Source organism: Entelurus aequoreus, linkage group LG01, assembly GCF_033978785.1.
Source record: "Entelurus aequoreus isolate RoL-2023_Sb linkage group LG01, RoL_Eaeq_v1.1, whole genome shotgun sequence".
In the NCBI taxonomy this organism is placed as follows: Eukaryota; Metazoa; Chordata; class Actinopteri; order Syngnathiformes; family Syngnathidae; genus Entelurus; species Entelurus aequoreus.
Genome location: NC_084731.1, coordinates 30,217,396 through 30,234,942, shown reverse-complemented (window position 1 = coordinate 30,234,942; position 17,547 = coordinate 30,217,396). Strand labels below are relative to the sequence as shown.

Sequence of the window (17,547 nt, the reverse complement as noted above, 5' to 3'; positions counted from 1 at the left end):
TGGGGGTTAGTGTGAGCAAAGCAGTATAAGAAGTCGGCAATTAAGAAGTATAGGATTTTTTTCTAATCGGCAAGAAACTTGATGCACTGCAAATACATGGAAAAAGATAATTCGAATTACATTATTTTTGACTTAATTCGTCCAATTGTCTTGAAATAATCGAAAATTTGATTCAAAGAACTCTGATTCAACCTCATAATTGAATCATTGGACATTAAACTTTTGGGAAGGAGGCGAGTGGAATACCTGCTGAGGCCCCCTGCGTACAGCAGGTGTGTTGGGAGGATAGATTGACTGCGTTCATCATGTTTTTTCTAAATACAGTTTTAGTATTACATTTAAAGATTTGACTGAATGTCGACTACACAGCTAACTTTTTGCAGAGGAACATTTCAGTGTCAGTTCCTGGAATAGAGGCTTTCAAGGTTTAGATTTAGTCTAATGAAGGCAAATTTTTACCTCAAATTTCTTGACAATGCTGGTGAAGGCAGAGTTGATTCTGCAGCTCTCTTCCAGTATGGACATACTGCGATCATACTCAGAGATGAAGGTGTCAAACACCTTAAAGTCCTCACGATGTGACAAGATTACATCTACCACCTGTTGGCCTTCATCCCTACAGAAGAGAAGAAAAATGGAACCCCCTAAGTGCAATCCACACGTTGTTATGCAGTATTTCTCATTTTGGGTTCCAAAATTATGATTTAATTTCAACAGTGAATCATTTGCATACCATTGACTAATGCGCTCTTCCAGCTCAGACAAAATGTTGCTATGGAGGGTGAAGACCTGAGGAAGAACACCCAATATCTCCTCCAACCTCTGCTCCTCCACAACCGAATTGCCGTCCTCCCCTACAGCTTCAGCCACCGCTGGCCTAAAGTCCTTGAACAGATGAAAGGGAATAATGTGGTAATTAGACGACATTCTACAGATTGGAAAAATGAAACAAAAAACAAGAGGACTTAAAAAGACTGGAAGTTAAAGAAAAATGTGTATAGTCACAAAATATTACATACACAAGCACATTTAATGAGATCCATAAAGGATGCACAAAAAGCAAAGATGACTCTTGGACTCTCCTGATCCTTATTCAGCACAAAATGTAATAACTTTCAGATTCATGCAGTTGAAATAATAAAAGAGGCATTGATTTAGCAATATGTTTAATATTGTGGTTGCAATATGATTGCATTATTTAAGCACAAGGTCAATGTTTTGTTGACATTAATCAATGTAATGTACTGGATGCATAGCCGCTTTAATGCAGGGGCTTACCAGGGCTGAAACCCAGGGGCCGAACCGAATTTAAGAGCCTCTCATTTTTACAGCCAGAAGTTTCACAAAGCATGCGCCATCGAGCGTGATCATTCACAGGAAAGATATTACAGATAAAGATTATTTTAAAACAAGTTATACGATATTTGCTGTTGAACTGGCCACTGATAATTTCTAGGGAACTTTACCATTAAATTAATATCAGTGATGGAGAAGGAAGGGGCTTGGAATTAGGGCTGGGCGATACATCAAATATACTCGATATATCACGGGTTTGTCTCTGTGCGATGTAGAAAATGACTATATCGTGAGTATTCGAGTATACGTTCTCGCGCAGTTGCTTTTAGCTGTGGGCATTACATTACAGGCTTTTCTCACGGTTTCTTGTCTCTCCTTCTCACAGAGAGATAAAACAAGCGCACCTTGTTACATATGTCACATATTGTCGTGCGTGCAAGCAGAGAGGTAGCGGCAAGGTAAAGTTAGCTGTGGCAGGTGGTGCAAGCGGAGCGGTGCGAGTGTTAATACGAGAGAGAGAAAGTGCGAATCTGGTAACAAAGGGAGGAAGAAGAATTAATTCCCAAGAAAAACAGCACGGGGTCCATCGTCTGGCGGTGGTTTGGATTCAAGCGGGAAGATGTTGAACAGACAACCGTAATATGTAAAGTATGCGGCAAAAGTGTTGCTACAAAAAGTAGCGGCCCTAGTAATTTGTACCATCATTTGCAAAGTCACCCGCTAGAGAATAAGGAGTGCTTGAAACTCCGCATGTCAACATCTCCGGCCGGTGCCACACCCAACAAAACGCTGAAGCAACCAGCACTGACCCAATTGAGGCTGGCGTCTTCCATTTTCAGGTCAACACCGTATAAAAAAAATAGTCAAAAACAGAAGGAGATAACATCCGCAGTAACCTACTACACGTTTGTACATAGCAAAGGACATACACTATTTGATTTCCTATTATGCAGCTAATCTTTAATTGACAGTTATTGAAATATCTTGTGTGACATCATGCACAAAAGTGCAATTTATTTGTTTTAAACTATTTTAGTGGCGTTCTGTACAAAAAGTGCACTTTAATTTAGTGTTGTTTTGATATGTCATCTAAGTGACATCATGCACAAAAGTGCACTAATAGTTTGTTTTAAAATGTCTCTGACAATCTTGCACTTTCTGTTTTGAAATGACATGAATGTTTGTGCCACTGCTTAGTAACTGTTTAATAAATACAGTTTTGGTAAATTGACTTAGTTGTGATTTCTCTCTCCGCATGAAAGTTTAAAATGAGCATATATTCATCATCATCATCATCATCATCATTTCTTTTTATTCCTTTCATGAAAATGCATATATACAAGCCATATACAGTTGACACTTTCGTTGTTTTTTTGTTTCTTATACATTTCCATGATCAGAAAGGAACAGATGGAAGAATACTATTCTTATATTTATCTGCCCCCTTTTTAACACAAATTGTTTAGATGACTTTATCACTGTTCCCTCCACCAACACCTGAACTCTAAAATACTTAAAATTTTCGTTTAAGCATTTTCAAAATGACACGTCCAATCAAAATCCAAAATCAGTTTGATATAATTCCAGTTGTCTCTTTTTGTAACTCTTTTTAAATTCAAAGATATTCTTGCAACTTTTTAAGTCTTTGTCTAGAGAATTCCATGCTTTCACACCAGCAACAGACAAGCACATTTGCTTCAAATTTGTTCGCACTCTTGGATGTTTAAAATCATACGGCCTTCTGTGGTTCCCATCTTCAGACGTGAACACAAATAACTTTTGTAAGTCCTTCGGAAGAACTTTATTTCTAGCTTTGAACATCACTAATAGAGTATGCAATTCTACAATGTCTCCTAGTTTTAATAATCCTGACCCAATGAAGAGTGGATTTGTGTGGTCTCTATATCCTACTGTACAAATTATACGAATATATTAATGCAGTATGAACAAAAATGTTTTTAATGTAGACACATAGAATCATCATACTGGTGTGATTATATGCATCAAGGGTTCATTCAGGGCTAAGGCAAAATATTGAGATAAATATCGTGTATCGTGTCTAATGAGGTGGCGAATTGTCCAGGGTGTACCTCGCCTTCCGCCCAAATGCAGCTGAGATAGGCTCCAGCACTCCCCGTGACCCCGAGAGGGACAAGCGGTAGAAAATGGATGGATGGATCGTGACATGGCCTAAAAATATCGAGTTATTGATAAAAGGCCATATCGCCCAGCCCTACTTGGAATACATTAGCGGTAAAATGTCAAATGAAGCGCCCTGTCGTTTATTCATTGACATTTTACATGTGCTTCTTTTAAGCAAAAAAAGGCCCCCACAAGGATCACAGGGCCCTTTGTACGGGTGTAGTCTACATAATTACATCAGTAATAAAGGCTGAAAGAGGGTGAATTATAATGCTTACAACACCTTGGAAAGTTAGCGCCATATAGGCATTAAGGGTGTGGGAAAAAATAGATTCGAATTTGAATCCTGATTCTCACGTTGTGCGATTCAGAATCGATTCTCATTTTAAAAAAAATCGATTTTATTTTATTTTATTTTTTTGTCATTTTTTTAAATCAATCAATCCAACAAAACAATACACAGCAATACCATAACAATGCAATCCAATTCCAAAACCAAACCCGACCCAGCAACACTCAGAACTGCAATAAACAGAGCAATTGAGAGGAGACACAAACACGACACAGAACAAACCAAAAGTAGTGAAACAAAAATGAATATTATCAACAACAGTATCAATAATAGTTACAATTTCAACATAGCAGTGATTAAAAATCCCTCATTGACATTATCATTAGACATTTATTAAAAAAAAAAAAAAAGAACAATAGTGTCACAGTAGCTTACACTTGCATCGCATCTCATAAGCTTGACAACACACTGTGTCCAATATTTTCACAAAGATAAAATAAGTCATATTTTTGGTTCATTTAATAGTTAAAACAAATTTACATTATTGCAATCATTCGATAAAACATTGTCCTTTACAATTATAAAAGCTTTTTACAAAAATCTACTACTCTACTTGCATGTCAGCAGACTGGGGTAGATCCTGCTGAAATCCTATGTATTGAATGAATAGAGAATCCTTTTGAATCGGGAAAATATCGTTTTTGAATCGAGAATCGTGTTGAATCGAAAAAAATCGATTTTGAATCGAATCGTGACCCCAAAAATCGATATTCAATCGAATCGTGGGACACCCAAAGATTCGCAGCCCTAATAGGCATTCACGTAAATGTTGCAAACAACACTTTTAAGTCTTAATTTGGAACTGGTGCGAAATCCAAAGATTTATCTAATAGTTTTGAGTATTAATTTTCCCTAAAGGCTTTTCTTGTCAATAAGGTTTTTAGCTACTTTACAGTATCTATTTCAACGAGCTTTCCTTATGTTGTTACACTACAATAATACAAATCATATGAATACCTCACTGACAGTGTCTTTTAAAACAATATTCTGTATCTTTGCAAAAGCACACGCTGATGCTTCATCACATTATATTGTGCAGGTGTATCTAATGATGTGGCCCGAGAGTGTTAAAGAATGAGCACTGAAGAGGAAGGGAAAAGGGAGGAAGGTCAGTTCTTCCTAAACATCCTTCCTGCCGCCCTCCCTTCATATCATTACAGCACCTCCCCGCCACTTTGGGCTCTGTCCAGACATTCAGGAAACGTACCACCAGGTGTTGTTGCGTAACAGTCTTGGTGGAAAGAGTCACTGATTTTGCACAATTCATTTCTCAGTAAAGAATAATCTTAAGAAAGTAACAAACTTATATAAGGAATTAGGGAACACTGGAGACAAAGATCAGTCGGACGGTGTTAGAAACATTAGCATCATCGATAAAGTCTTTGTGTGAGCGATGGATGTCTGGAGTCCATCTATTTTAGTTCTGCGTAAAGCCTAGACAAAAAGCAAATACAGATGTCCCAGTTGGCAACAAGATAATGTGCTGACACTTGGCGCTACATGCCGTTCATCATGTACAATTGATTTTGTTCAAGATAACATTCATCACATCTGCCAGAGACAAGCATACTTAAACAGCTCAAGCGAACTCCGTTACACAAGCACACGTTATTTTGTGCAGCCTATACCCGTTTTCGTCACATAAAGCGGGTCAAGAAGCAACACGAGCAGTGTGTTGAGCAGCGAATCGTGCTCGGTCGTAATAGAATTTGTCTGGAGGTCACAGGTTACAAGGAACAAAATAATAGGCCTCATATGCTGAAGCTGTGATACGAAAAGTCCTATAAAAGAGGAGCTCAGCCTCCCTTCCTTTGTGCAGACAGACTTAGGAATTTTTTGTGCTTCTGTTATTCCTTATCAGACAATGGAACAATAGCTTATATGAGTCTCTGACTTTTTTTTTTACTCTCCCAGAAAAAACAAGCATGCTCAGCCACTATAATACTTCCAAGCTAAACGAAGCCTTTTCACGCCTTACAAATGACACTTGTGGGGAGTAAAGCCATTTTAACAAATAAAGTATGACATATTCTTATGAATTATGGAACCGAGCTTGAAAATAGGCTTCAATAGTCACCTTTGTCACCTTTACAGAGTTACGCCTCTTTTACTGAAATTGTTCTCCTGGACATTTTCAGCCACTACAGAGAGTTATCACGTCATACACTAATTGGTGTAGAAGTGAAAAAGTGAAAAAAGTAGAGATGTCCGATAATGGCTTTTTTGCCGATATCCGATATTCCGATATTGTCCAACTCTTAATTACCGATTCCGATATCAACCAATACATACAGTCGTGGAATTAACACATTATTATGCCTAATTTTGTTGTGATGCCCCGCTGGATGCATTAAACAATGTAACAAGGTTTTCCAAAATAAATCAACTCAAGTTATGGAAATAAATGCCAACATGGCGCTGCCATATTTATTATTGAAGTCACAAAGTGTATTATTTTTTTTAACATGCCTCAAAACAGCAGCTTGGAATTTGGGACATGCTCTCCCTGAGAGAGCATGAGGAGGTTGGGGTTGGGGGGGGGGGTTTAGGGTAGCGGGTAGCGGGGGGTGTATATTGTAGCGTCCCGGAAGAGTTAGTGCTGCAAGGGGTTCTGGGTATTTGTTCTGTTATGTTTATGTTGTGTTACGGTGCGGATGTTCTCCCAAAATGTGTTTGTCATTCTTGTTTGGTGTGGGTTCACAGTGTGGCGCATATTTGTAACAGTGTAAAAGTTGTTTATACGGCTACCCTCAGTATGACCTGTATGGCTGTTGACCAAGTATGCATTGCATTCACTTGTGTGTGTGAAAAGCCGTAGATATTATGTGACTGGGCCGGCACGCAAAGGAAGTGCCTTTAAGGTTTATTGGCGCTCTGTACTTCTCCCTACGTCCGTGTACACAGCGGCGTTTTAAAAAGTCATAAATGTTACTTTTTGAAACCGATACCGATAATTTTGAAACCGATACCGATAATTTCCGATATAACATTTTAAAGCATTTATCGGCCGATAATATTGGCAGTTCGATATTATCGGACAACCCTAGGAAAAAGTGTTCTTTTCTTCAACTGTAACCAGGGCCGCCCCTCCCTATACCCAGATCACACGCTGTTAACAAGGCGCAAACTTATTCCTAGCCCTTTTCTGTGCCATCACTGATATGAATATAACATATTTTCCCAGACACAGTGGTACCTCAACTTAAGAGTCTTTTGACATAATAGCTCTCTCTTGGCATGTTGTTATGCTTTAAGTTGCAAACAAACATTTGAGTTACAAGCATCCCCACCATTAATTGTTGTAGAAAATGCCACAATGAACCCTGTATGATTCGACCAAAACATCTGGTCTTACTCGCTACCATTTGCTTATAGGTAGAGATTGACATAACTTTGTGTTCCCAACCAAGGTAAAAAAAGAAAGTGGGTGTGACGGACAGTGCTGAGAAGAAGAATTAGATGATCCATCCATCCATCCATTTTCTACCGCTTATTCCCTTCGGGGTCGCGGGGGGCGCTGGAGCCTATCTCACCTACAATCGGGCGGAAGGCGGGGTACACCCTGGACAAGCCGCCACCTCATCACAGGGCCGACAAAGATAGACAGACAACATTCACACTCACATTCACACACTAGGGCCAATTTAGTGTTGCCAATCAACCTATCCCCAGGTGCATGTCTTTGGAGGTGGGAGGAAGCCGGAGTACCCGGAGGGAACCCACGCAGTCACGGGCAGGACATGCAAACTCCACACAGAAAGATCCTGAGCCCGGGATTGAACTTACGACTACTCAATACCTTCGTATTGTGAGGCAGACGCACTAACCCCTCTGCCACCGTGCTAAAGAAATAAATAATCAAAAACATGACGTACTGTAGTCTTGGGGAAGCAGTTCAAGAGTATATCACAGTTTGCTCCACACTGAAGCACAATGAGTTTAATGCCAGCCAAGTATGTTAAATATCTAAACGGCTAACATTTAGCCATGAAAATATAGAAAAGCTGTTGATGATGTGTTTGACAGAGAAGCATCTGGAAGTAGATACCATAGACGTCCGCTCCCCAAGCTAAATACTGTACATTATTATTACATCAAAAAATACTGCAGTTGTTTGTAGTGCATTCTCTTGTTATGTTTGTATGCAATATTTCTTATCTAAAAGTGTGTTTTTTTTTTTTAAAAGGCATGTTATGTGTTAAAATGGTGTTATTTTGGGGCAGGGCCCAATTAATTTCAATGGGAAACGCTGATTTAAGATACAATTGTTTTGAGTCAAGAGCTCCATCAGAGAACCAATTAAGCTTGCAGCCTTAAAGCTGGGGTACTTGAATATTGCACAAGCACAAAGGTTGTTGACAGTCTGAAGTTGCATCAAAGGATAACCCAGTTTTGTTGCAGACTTTCGGTAACACACGTCGCCACGCAAAAGCATACACACAAAATATAGGAAAATGGAACATTAGATTTTCTGTCTTGAAGGAAAACAGCCACTTGCACTTCCAAATTAAGTCCAAAACTGGCCTGCAATGCCCTCCATCTTAAATACCCACCTGGAAAGATCGGAATACCTGCGCTTGCCTTTACAACATATTCTGCTTAAAATTTTTATTTTTTTTTTAAATCAGAGGAAGAAAAGAATGACTAAAAAAGAAGAAGGGCCAAAACTGAAACAAGTTCACACAGTGCACACGCTTCACGATATATCGTGTCAGCCAATGAGGAGGCTCCTTCGTGTGCTCTGCTCCCCCTTCCTTTCTCTAAATCCTGTGATTGGATCTGGAGGGTTTGACCGCCATGAAGACAAATAATTGTGTCTTCCTATCAGTGATGTAGAAGGAAGGGGCTTGGAATACATTAGCAGTAAAATGTAAAATGATTTTGTCTTCCTGGGTTTTATCTACTAAAATACTTAATTGTAAGGCACAGGCAGTATGCAGACTTACATTTTTTTCAGAAATTATGACTGTTACAATATACCGTATGATGCTAATATGATTTGGTTTTAGTTTAAAGAATATACCCTAGGTACCCCAGTTTTAAAGCACTGGTCTTGTAAAGTAGACACACCGGGGTCAATCCCCAGTGAGAGTTGTAGTGTAGGAAGTTTGGCCTAATTATGTTAAATTTCCCATTAATTCAATTTAGTCCATTTTCTACCGCCACCTCATCGCCGGAGTCCAAAACATGCATCAAATAATAAAGTTTGTGTCAAATAGTATAAAAAAAATGTTGGAATCGGATTGGTTGATGGCTGGGGCGAAGGTTTTGTGTTTGTAAATTTTAGTGTACTGCTGCATACCGAGTGTGTGTGTGTTTGTGTGTGTGAGTGTGTTTAACCTTGGCTTGCTTTGCTTTCTGCATCAATTTTGCTGTATTTTTTTGTCATGGTCATAACTGGAAAATAGGTCAATCATTTACAAGGTTTAACAAGATGCATGGGAACTCTGCTTTAACATCATTAGAAATGCAGCTTTCTTTCAGCGTAATAACACACGTTTGAATTTTAGAATACTGTAATGTCAAACAGCATGGATGTTTACTATGCAGTGAGTGAACTCCCATGAATAGTATTTGCATTACAGTGGAATGTCATTATATTAGATGTCAGCTTTTATATTTAAAGTAGACTTTCATAAATGACTCTACAAGGACAAGTATACAGTACGACATCACAATGTTCAAGGTTAGAAAGTACAGGATTACTGATGGCCTCATCTGTGTTCAATGCATCTACCTTTTAGGGCTTTATTGGTATCAAATAAAAGTAATTATTGCATAAAGTGTGTCATATGGCTCTTGTAATTGTCATGTTTTTGGTCAACACTAAATTCATGTTTCGCAAGGTATAGTTAATATCCTTATTTGGCACCAATGAAGGTATGTTGTCCGGCAAAATGCCAGACAGCAGTTGGCTGTGATGCATGGCCGACCTACTTACTTTATCTCACCTTTAAATCCCGTGGCAAGCATTGTTTTATTTTACAGTGAATGAAAAAAATGGGATGACAGAATTATTATTAAACGCCCTATATATATATACTGCGTGTGTCAAAGAATTAGGGCTGCAATAATTACAAAAAAGCTCATATCTATATATACTGTTGCTCCGATTAATTGTTTAATGAGTGTAACTAATAAAAATTGATTAAATCCGGACCACATAGAGTGCCTGTAACTTTAAATACGCGGCTATAGTTCCCGCACGACCCCTGCAATAGAGCGTACATGAGAACAGTGGTGTGGGTGCCGTCATCTGTGTGGCGAGTTTTTTATTTAAAACTTTTATTAACGCACACATGCTCAAAGTGCAATTAATTACAAAAAAATAATACAGGTTAGGGCAAGCAGAAAAATTGCTATTTTTTTAAACTGTTTTCCCTAAAATACGCATTAAGGCTATAAAGTGTGTTTTATCTGACTACTCAATCAAACAAACTAATCGATCACGAAATTATTGGATAGCTACAGGCCTAATAAAATCAAATAGATAATTTTAGGCGGCTGATTTCAAAACTGCTTCTTTCTACAAGGGGTGTGTATGATAAGTATTTAATTGATCTTTTATAATTCCGTCGATTCTGATTACAGTATATTGATTAATTGAGGCAAAATGGAGTGCATTACTGCGATCCAGATAAGGATTCAGGATCAACTACTGTATTTTGTACAGACGGGACAGTTGACCGACAAATTATTATGCGCACACACAGAAAGTAGTTTTCTTATATTGAAGCATTTTAAGGGGACCTATTGTGAATTTAGTCTTTTCTGACTTATTAAAGGTTGTTACAATGTTGGATACTCGTATGTCAAAGCGTTAAATCATAAAGTTCATGCATTTTAACGTGAGCTTGCACGAAGTTTTGGATGCCTCTGTTTGCGAAGTTTTGCAGTCTGGCTGTGGCGTGCCGTCAGAGCCAGGTAGACGTCATTATTTAAACATTAAGTCAAGCTCTCAACCAGAGGGTAGGAGCTCCTCCCCCTCTGCTTCAGACTATAAAGGAAACACAAAAAAGATAAGATAAAGTTTTATTTTCATCTAATCTTAGCATATGCATAATAACACTGACAGGCAACATAAATGCTGCTAAGAGCAGTTTTTCTATGCGTTCTGAATTGATCCGAGAGTGTGCAGATGTACCTAATGTTGTGACCAGTTGAGTCTATATAATGTTTATGAAATGTATTTTCTACCGTGGGAAAAAAATTGTGGTGGCGACTTCAAGATATATATTTAAACAGTGACCAGTTTCAAAAGATACATTATGATACTTTTGGAGAGGGTGGGGCGTGGTTTCATTTGCAATCTGGCAACACCTTCAGAAAAGACATACGGAGAACGTGGGTTATAAATGTGACTGTGGAGCAAAATTTACACCAAAGCATAACCAATACATATTATCTAGCCCACATTAAAATATTTTAAATGTGGATTAAAATCATCAGAGGTCACCTTTAATAAAACCGAAGGAGTAACAGGTCAACATTAATGTGGATTATTTGTTTAGATAAGCAGAAATGGTTTTGTCCTTATAGTTAAGTGCTTATATATACTGAACAAAAATATAAATGCAACCCTTTTGTTTTTGCTCCAATTTTTCACGAGTTGAACTCAAAGAGCTAAAACTTTTACGACCCATTCCTCTCCAAATATTGTTCCCAAATCTGTCTAAATCTGTGTTAGTGAGCACTTCTTCTTTGCCAAGATAATAGGTGTGGCATATCAAGATGCTGATTAAATAAACAGCATGATTATTGCACAAGTGTGCTTTAGGCTGCCCACGATAAAAGGCCACTCTGAAGTTTTTCTTTATTGGAGGTCTGGGGGGGGTCAGAGAAGCAGTCAGTATCTGGTGTGACCACCATTTGCCTCACGCAGTGCAACACATCTCCTTCGCAGGGAGTTGATCGGGTTATTGATTGTGGCCTGTGGAATGTTGGTCTACTCCTCTTCAATGGCTGTGCAAAGTTGCTGGATATTGACAGGAACTGGAACACTCTGTCGTATACACCGATCCACCCATCAATGTTCGGTGAGCTGGCCATGCAAGAACTGGGATGTTTTCAGCTTCCAGGAATTGTGTACAGGTCCTTGCAACAAGGGGCCATGCAATGTCATGCTGCAACATGAGGTGATGGTCTCGGGTGAATGGCACAACAATGGGCCTCAGGATCTCGTCACGGTATCTTTGTGCATTCAAAATGCCATCAATGAAATGCACCTGTGTTCGTTGTCCATAACATATGCCTGTCCATAGCATAACCCCACCCTCACCATAGGCCACTCGATTCACAACGTTGACATCAGCAAACCGCTCTCCCACACAACGCCACACACTCTGTCTGCCATCTGCCCTGAACAGTAAAAACCGGGATTCATCTATACGAGAACACCTCTCCAATGTGCCAGATGCCATCGAATGTGAGCCTTTGCCCACTCAAGTCGGTTACGACGACAAACTGCAGACATGTCGAGACACCGATGAGGACGACGAGCATGCAGATGAGCTTCCCTGAGACGGTTTCTAACAGTTTGCGCAGACATTCTTTGGTTATGCAAACCAATTGTTGCAGCAGCTGTCCGGGTGGCTGGTCTCAGACGATCATGGAGGTGTACCTGCTGGATGTGGAGGTCCTGGGTTGGTGTGGTTACACGTGGTTTGCGGTGGTGAGGCCGGTTAGATGTACTGCCAAATTCTCTAAAACGCCTTTGGAGACGGCTTATGGTAGAGAAATTAACATTCAATTCACGGGCAACAGCTTTGGTGGACATTCCTGCAGTCAACATGCCAACTGCACACTCCCTCAAATTCTGCAACATCTGTGGCATTGTGCTTTGTGATAAAACTGCACATTTCAGAGTGGCCTTTTACTGTGGGCAGCCTAAGGCACACCTGTGCAATAATCATGCTGTTTAATCAGCATCTTGATATGCCACACCTTTGAGGTGGGATGGATTATCTTGGCAAAGACAAAATGCTCATTAAAGCAGATTTAGACATATTTGTGAACAATATTTGAGAGGAATAGGTATTTTGTGAATGTTGTAAAAGTTTAAGATCTTTGAGTTGAAATCATTAAAATTCAGAGCAAAAACAAAAGTGTTGCGTTTATATTTTTGTTCAGTGTAGTTAAGTGCTTATAGTCCCTTCTTTATTAAGTATTCGCTCATGCAAAATGAAACAAATTAAAATGAATGGCATTTAATAGTGATCAATCAAAATTAATCCACAGCAACCCTGTGATTAATCTCGATACTTTTGTGCATATAGCGTATCTCTCAGTAAAGACATAACGACAGGATCAGCAAATGCCTGGTGTAAACACGCTGCGTCACTGACCACACCAAAGCACAACGTGTCAGTAATGTCAAGAGCAGGAGGTAGATCTCACTGCATCAACATTGATAAACCTCAACAAAGCTTTACAGCAGCAGGGAGGAGAAGGAGACGCAGACAAGAGGCTGGGGAGCAGACTTGATATGATAAAATGTTATCAGCACCTTTTCGAGAAAAGCGAGAAGACATTTGAAAAAGTGAACCATTTTTACCTCTTGAAGGTACTTGAGGGCACTGACGTGTCTGAAAAACACGAAGAAAACACAAGATAACACGACAAATGACAAAACTTCACACATAATAAAGTATGACTCTGTTGCACAATGGTGCTAAGCCCAATACAAATCTCAATTCAGTTGATCGCGCTTATCTCTTACCCCCCTTTGGAATGGCTGACTATTATAGGGATGTAACGATATCAAAACCTCACGGTACTATATTATCACGGTATTGAGCCAACGATTCGATATTATTGTTGTATACGTCCAAAAAAAATATATAAAAAATTAAGAACGCCCTAGTGTGTAAATTAAGTGGTAGGAATGTTTAGGATAAACACACTTACGGTACTGTAATTGAACATATGCTCAAATGTTATAATCATATTTATTACTACAAACAAGTATATATATATACCGTATTTTTCGAACTATAAGTCGCAGTTTTTTTCATAGTTTGGCCGGGTGTGCGACTTATACTCAGGAGCGACTTATGTGTGAAATTATAAACACATTACCGTAAAATATCAAATAATATTATTTAGCTCATTCACGTAAGAGACTAGACGTATAAGATTTCATCGGATTAAGCGATTAGGAGTGACAGATTGTTTGGTAAACGTATAGCATGTTCTATATGTTATAGTTATTTGAATGACTCTTACCATAATATGTTACGTTAACATACCAGGCACGTTCTCAGTTGGTTATTTATGCGTCATATAACGTACACTTATTCAGCCTGTTGTTCACTATTCTTTATTTATTTTAAATTGCCTTTCAAATGTCTATTCTTGGTGTTGGGTTTTATCAAATACATTTCCCCAAAAAATGCGACTTATACTCCATTGCGACTTATATATGTTTTTTTCCTTCTTTATTATGCATTTTCGGCCGGTGCGACTTATACTCCGCTGGCGTCAAATATATTTCCGGGTGTTGGTTTATCAAGTACCTTCTCATATTACTTGTGTTGCCTGCAGTGCAGTGTCACCAAAATGGTGTAATGTGCTGTCGTTGGCTTTTTGTGTCGTCTTGGAAACGCTCCAGAGCCCAGACGAAGGCACGTGGTGTGTTTTTTCTTGCAGTACGCAGACCAGGGGTTGTTTGTCTGTCTGTTAGCAACATAACTCAAAAAGTTATGGATAGATTTTGCTAAAAACCTTCAGGAAATGTCCGAAAGGAACATTTTGTTTCCGCTTACGACCTCCTACACAAGTACCTCGCACGATCGCGCTACGCAAGGAATTTTGTGAGATGTGGTTTACTTCCAGACCGGCCAATTCAAAACTGCCAGAAAAAAACTACACTGACCAAGTTTTCATTTGATACCGTCACACGCAATCACAGCATTATTGTGATGATTTTGATTCCGAAATACCACGGTATTTATAATACCGTTTCATCGCTGAAATCAAAACCAAAACCAACCATTGCTGGCACATTTATTTGTTACTTTGGCCATAAACATAAAGAGAATGAGCGATAATAAAATAATTTTGAAGTTTGTTAACATAGATTTCCTCTATTTGTGCATATCTTTACTTAAAGGCCTACTGAAACCCACTACTACCGACCACACAGTCTGATAGTTTATATATCAATGATGAAATCTTAACATTGCAACACATGCCAATACGGCCGGGTTAACTTATAAAGTGCATTTTTAAATTTCCCGCTAAACTTCCGGTTGAAAACGTCTATGTATGATGACGTATGCGTGTGACGTCAATCGTTGAAACGGAAGTATTCGGACACATTGTATCCTATACAAAAAGCTCGGTTTTCATCGCAAAATTCCACAGTATTCTGGACATCTGTGTTGGTGAATCTTTTGCAAATTGTTTAATGAACAATGAAGACTGCAAAGAAGAAAGCTTTAGGTGGGATCGGTGTATTAGCGGCTGGCTGCAGCAACACAACCAGGAGGACTTTGACTTGGATAGCAGACGCGCTATCCGACGCTAGCCGCCGACCGCATCGATGATCGGGTGAAGTCCTTCGTCGCGCCGTCGATCGCTGGAACGCAGGTGAGCACGGGTGTTGATGAGCAGATGAGGGCTGGCTGGCGTAGGTGGATAGCTAATGTTTTTAGCATAGCTCTGTGAGGTCCCGTTGCTAAGTTAGCTTCAATGGCGTCGTTAGCAACAGCATTGTTAAGCTTCGCCAGGCTGGAAAGCATTGTAGTTACATGTCCATGGTTTAGTAGTATTGTTGATTTTCTGTCTATCCTTCCAGTCAGGGGTTTATTTCTTTTGTTTCTATCTGCAGTTAAGCCCGATGCTATCACGTTAGCTCCGTAGCTAAAGTGCTTCGCTGATGTATTGTCGTGGAGATAAAAGTCACTGTGAATGTCCATTTCGCGTTCTCGACTCTCATTTTCAAGAGGATATAGTATCCGAGGTGGTTTAAAATACAAATCCGTGATCCACAATAGAAAAAGGAGAGTGTGGAATCCAATGAGCCAGCTTGTACCTAAGTTACGGTCAGAGTGAAAAAAGATACGTCCTGCACTGCACTCTAGTCCTTCACTCTTACGTTCCTCATCCACGAATCTTTCATCCTGGCTCAAATTAATGGGGTAATGGTCGCTTTCTCGGTCCGAATCGCTCTCGCTGATGGTGTAAACAATGGGGAAATGTGAGGAGCCTTTCAACCTGTGACGTCACGCTACTTCCTGTACAGGCAAGGCTTTTTTTTATCAGCGACCAAAAGTTGCGAACTTTATCGTCGATGTTCTCTACTAAATCCTTTCAGCAAAAATATCGCGAAATGATCAAGTATGACACATAGAATGGATCTGCTATCCCCGTTTAAATAAAAAAAAAATCATTTCAGTAGGCCTTTAAAATCTTATGTTTTCATAAAATGTTTTAACAAAGGGAGTACTGTGTTTATGGCTATTGGTTGCGATTCAGGGTTTGGGCTATAGGGGGCAGTGTTATTTGCCTGCTAGGTAGAGCCAGTCCAAGAGAGAAGAAGTGTTGCAATATTGGAATATGGACTGTGCCTTGCTGTAAGTGTAAGGTATACAGTGCTGTTTTGTATACGCTAATAAAAGGCTGAATGGTGCACTGTCATCCTGCCTCATTGTCATATTTTATACTCTAACAGAGCTGCTACAATGGCAATAAAGCTTTTGTACATGCACAAATCTTTCTTCTAGTGTGAGAGGGATGCGCATTTAGAGCCAACACCTTAAACATAGAAATTAATATGAAAAAATGTTTTGATGACGAACACAAAAAATGTGACAACCAACCCTGTTCTCCCACATTTAATCACATTACCTGATTATTGTATAGGAGGACCCTAAAAAAATATTTCTGCTGGTCTCTGCCTTTTTGTTTGTGTGGGAATTTTAAGATTGATTAATTGAACATGTTCTCATAATTTTCAGACAATGAAAACAATATTAACCTATTGACAAAACCTATATATGATGTATGATGAATAATTGATGTTCAGGGAGTGGTTAATTAAAAATGAGACCGCTATGCATGGAGTCTGGCAGGTTATCTATCAGTCGATGCCAGCAGGAAAAGAAACCAACAATTGTATTTCAGATGTTTGTGTGCGATGACACTGCGTCGCGCTACTCACAGTCTCTCAGAGTCGACAAGCTCCTTGGCAATGTAGAACGCTCGGGATCGCCCATCAATCTGCGCGATAGGGAGGGTGAGCAGTGCAAGATGAATGAACACGATTAATGTTTAAAAGCTCTCTATGGTCACTTATTGCTCTCTAGCATTAACAGCTGCAAATATACAGTAGCAAAATAGGCTGATGAAAACTTTTTTCTTTTCCTTGGATATTTGCTGTCAGAAGGAGAGTGATTATTTCATTAAAGTGCAGCTAAGACATGAAGGCCCTCTCAAACGTGGCACTTTTAAATTCAGATGCATTATGTATGAGAGTGTGTGTGCGTGGTGACATTTGATTTAGAGGCTAATCAAAAGGCCTCAAAACATCACATTTAAAACATTTAGAGGCTACTGCGCTTTGTCACTGTTATGCTTTCCTAAGCGGGGGCACTTTGCAAACTAATTGCCTTCGTTTAAAACAAACATAAAACACATTTCAATTAACTATAACTATTCCTAGTTGCAGCTTGTGTCTCTAAGGCCATCTTCCACTGTCACGGACAATGGATAACGTAGTTACAGCTGAGGGAGATGAAAAAGCAAATTAGACTGCG

General features: G+C 39.2%; 1 protein-coding gene across 2 annotated transcripts in view; it reads right to left on the bottom strand.

Moving 5' to 3' along the window:
* The window catches only part of fgd5a (FYVE, RhoGEF and PH domain containing 5a), an 85,187-nt gene that overhangs the window by 46,827 nt on the left and 20,813 nt on the right, over positions 1-17,547 (bottom strand). For both annotated transcript variants that reach the window (XM_062047133.1, XM_062047142.1), the window contains exons 4-7: positions 16,953-17,011; positions 13,344-13,374; positions 734-885; positions 460-616 (exon numbers count right to left, since the gene is read on the bottom strand). In XM_062047133.1, coding sequence (XP_061903117.1) covers positions 460-616; positions 734-885; positions 13,344-13,374; positions 16,953-17,011 — 399 coding nt within the window. The remainder of the gene's footprint in view (positions 1-459; positions 617-733; positions 886-13,343; positions 13,375-16,952; positions 17,012-17,547) is intronic.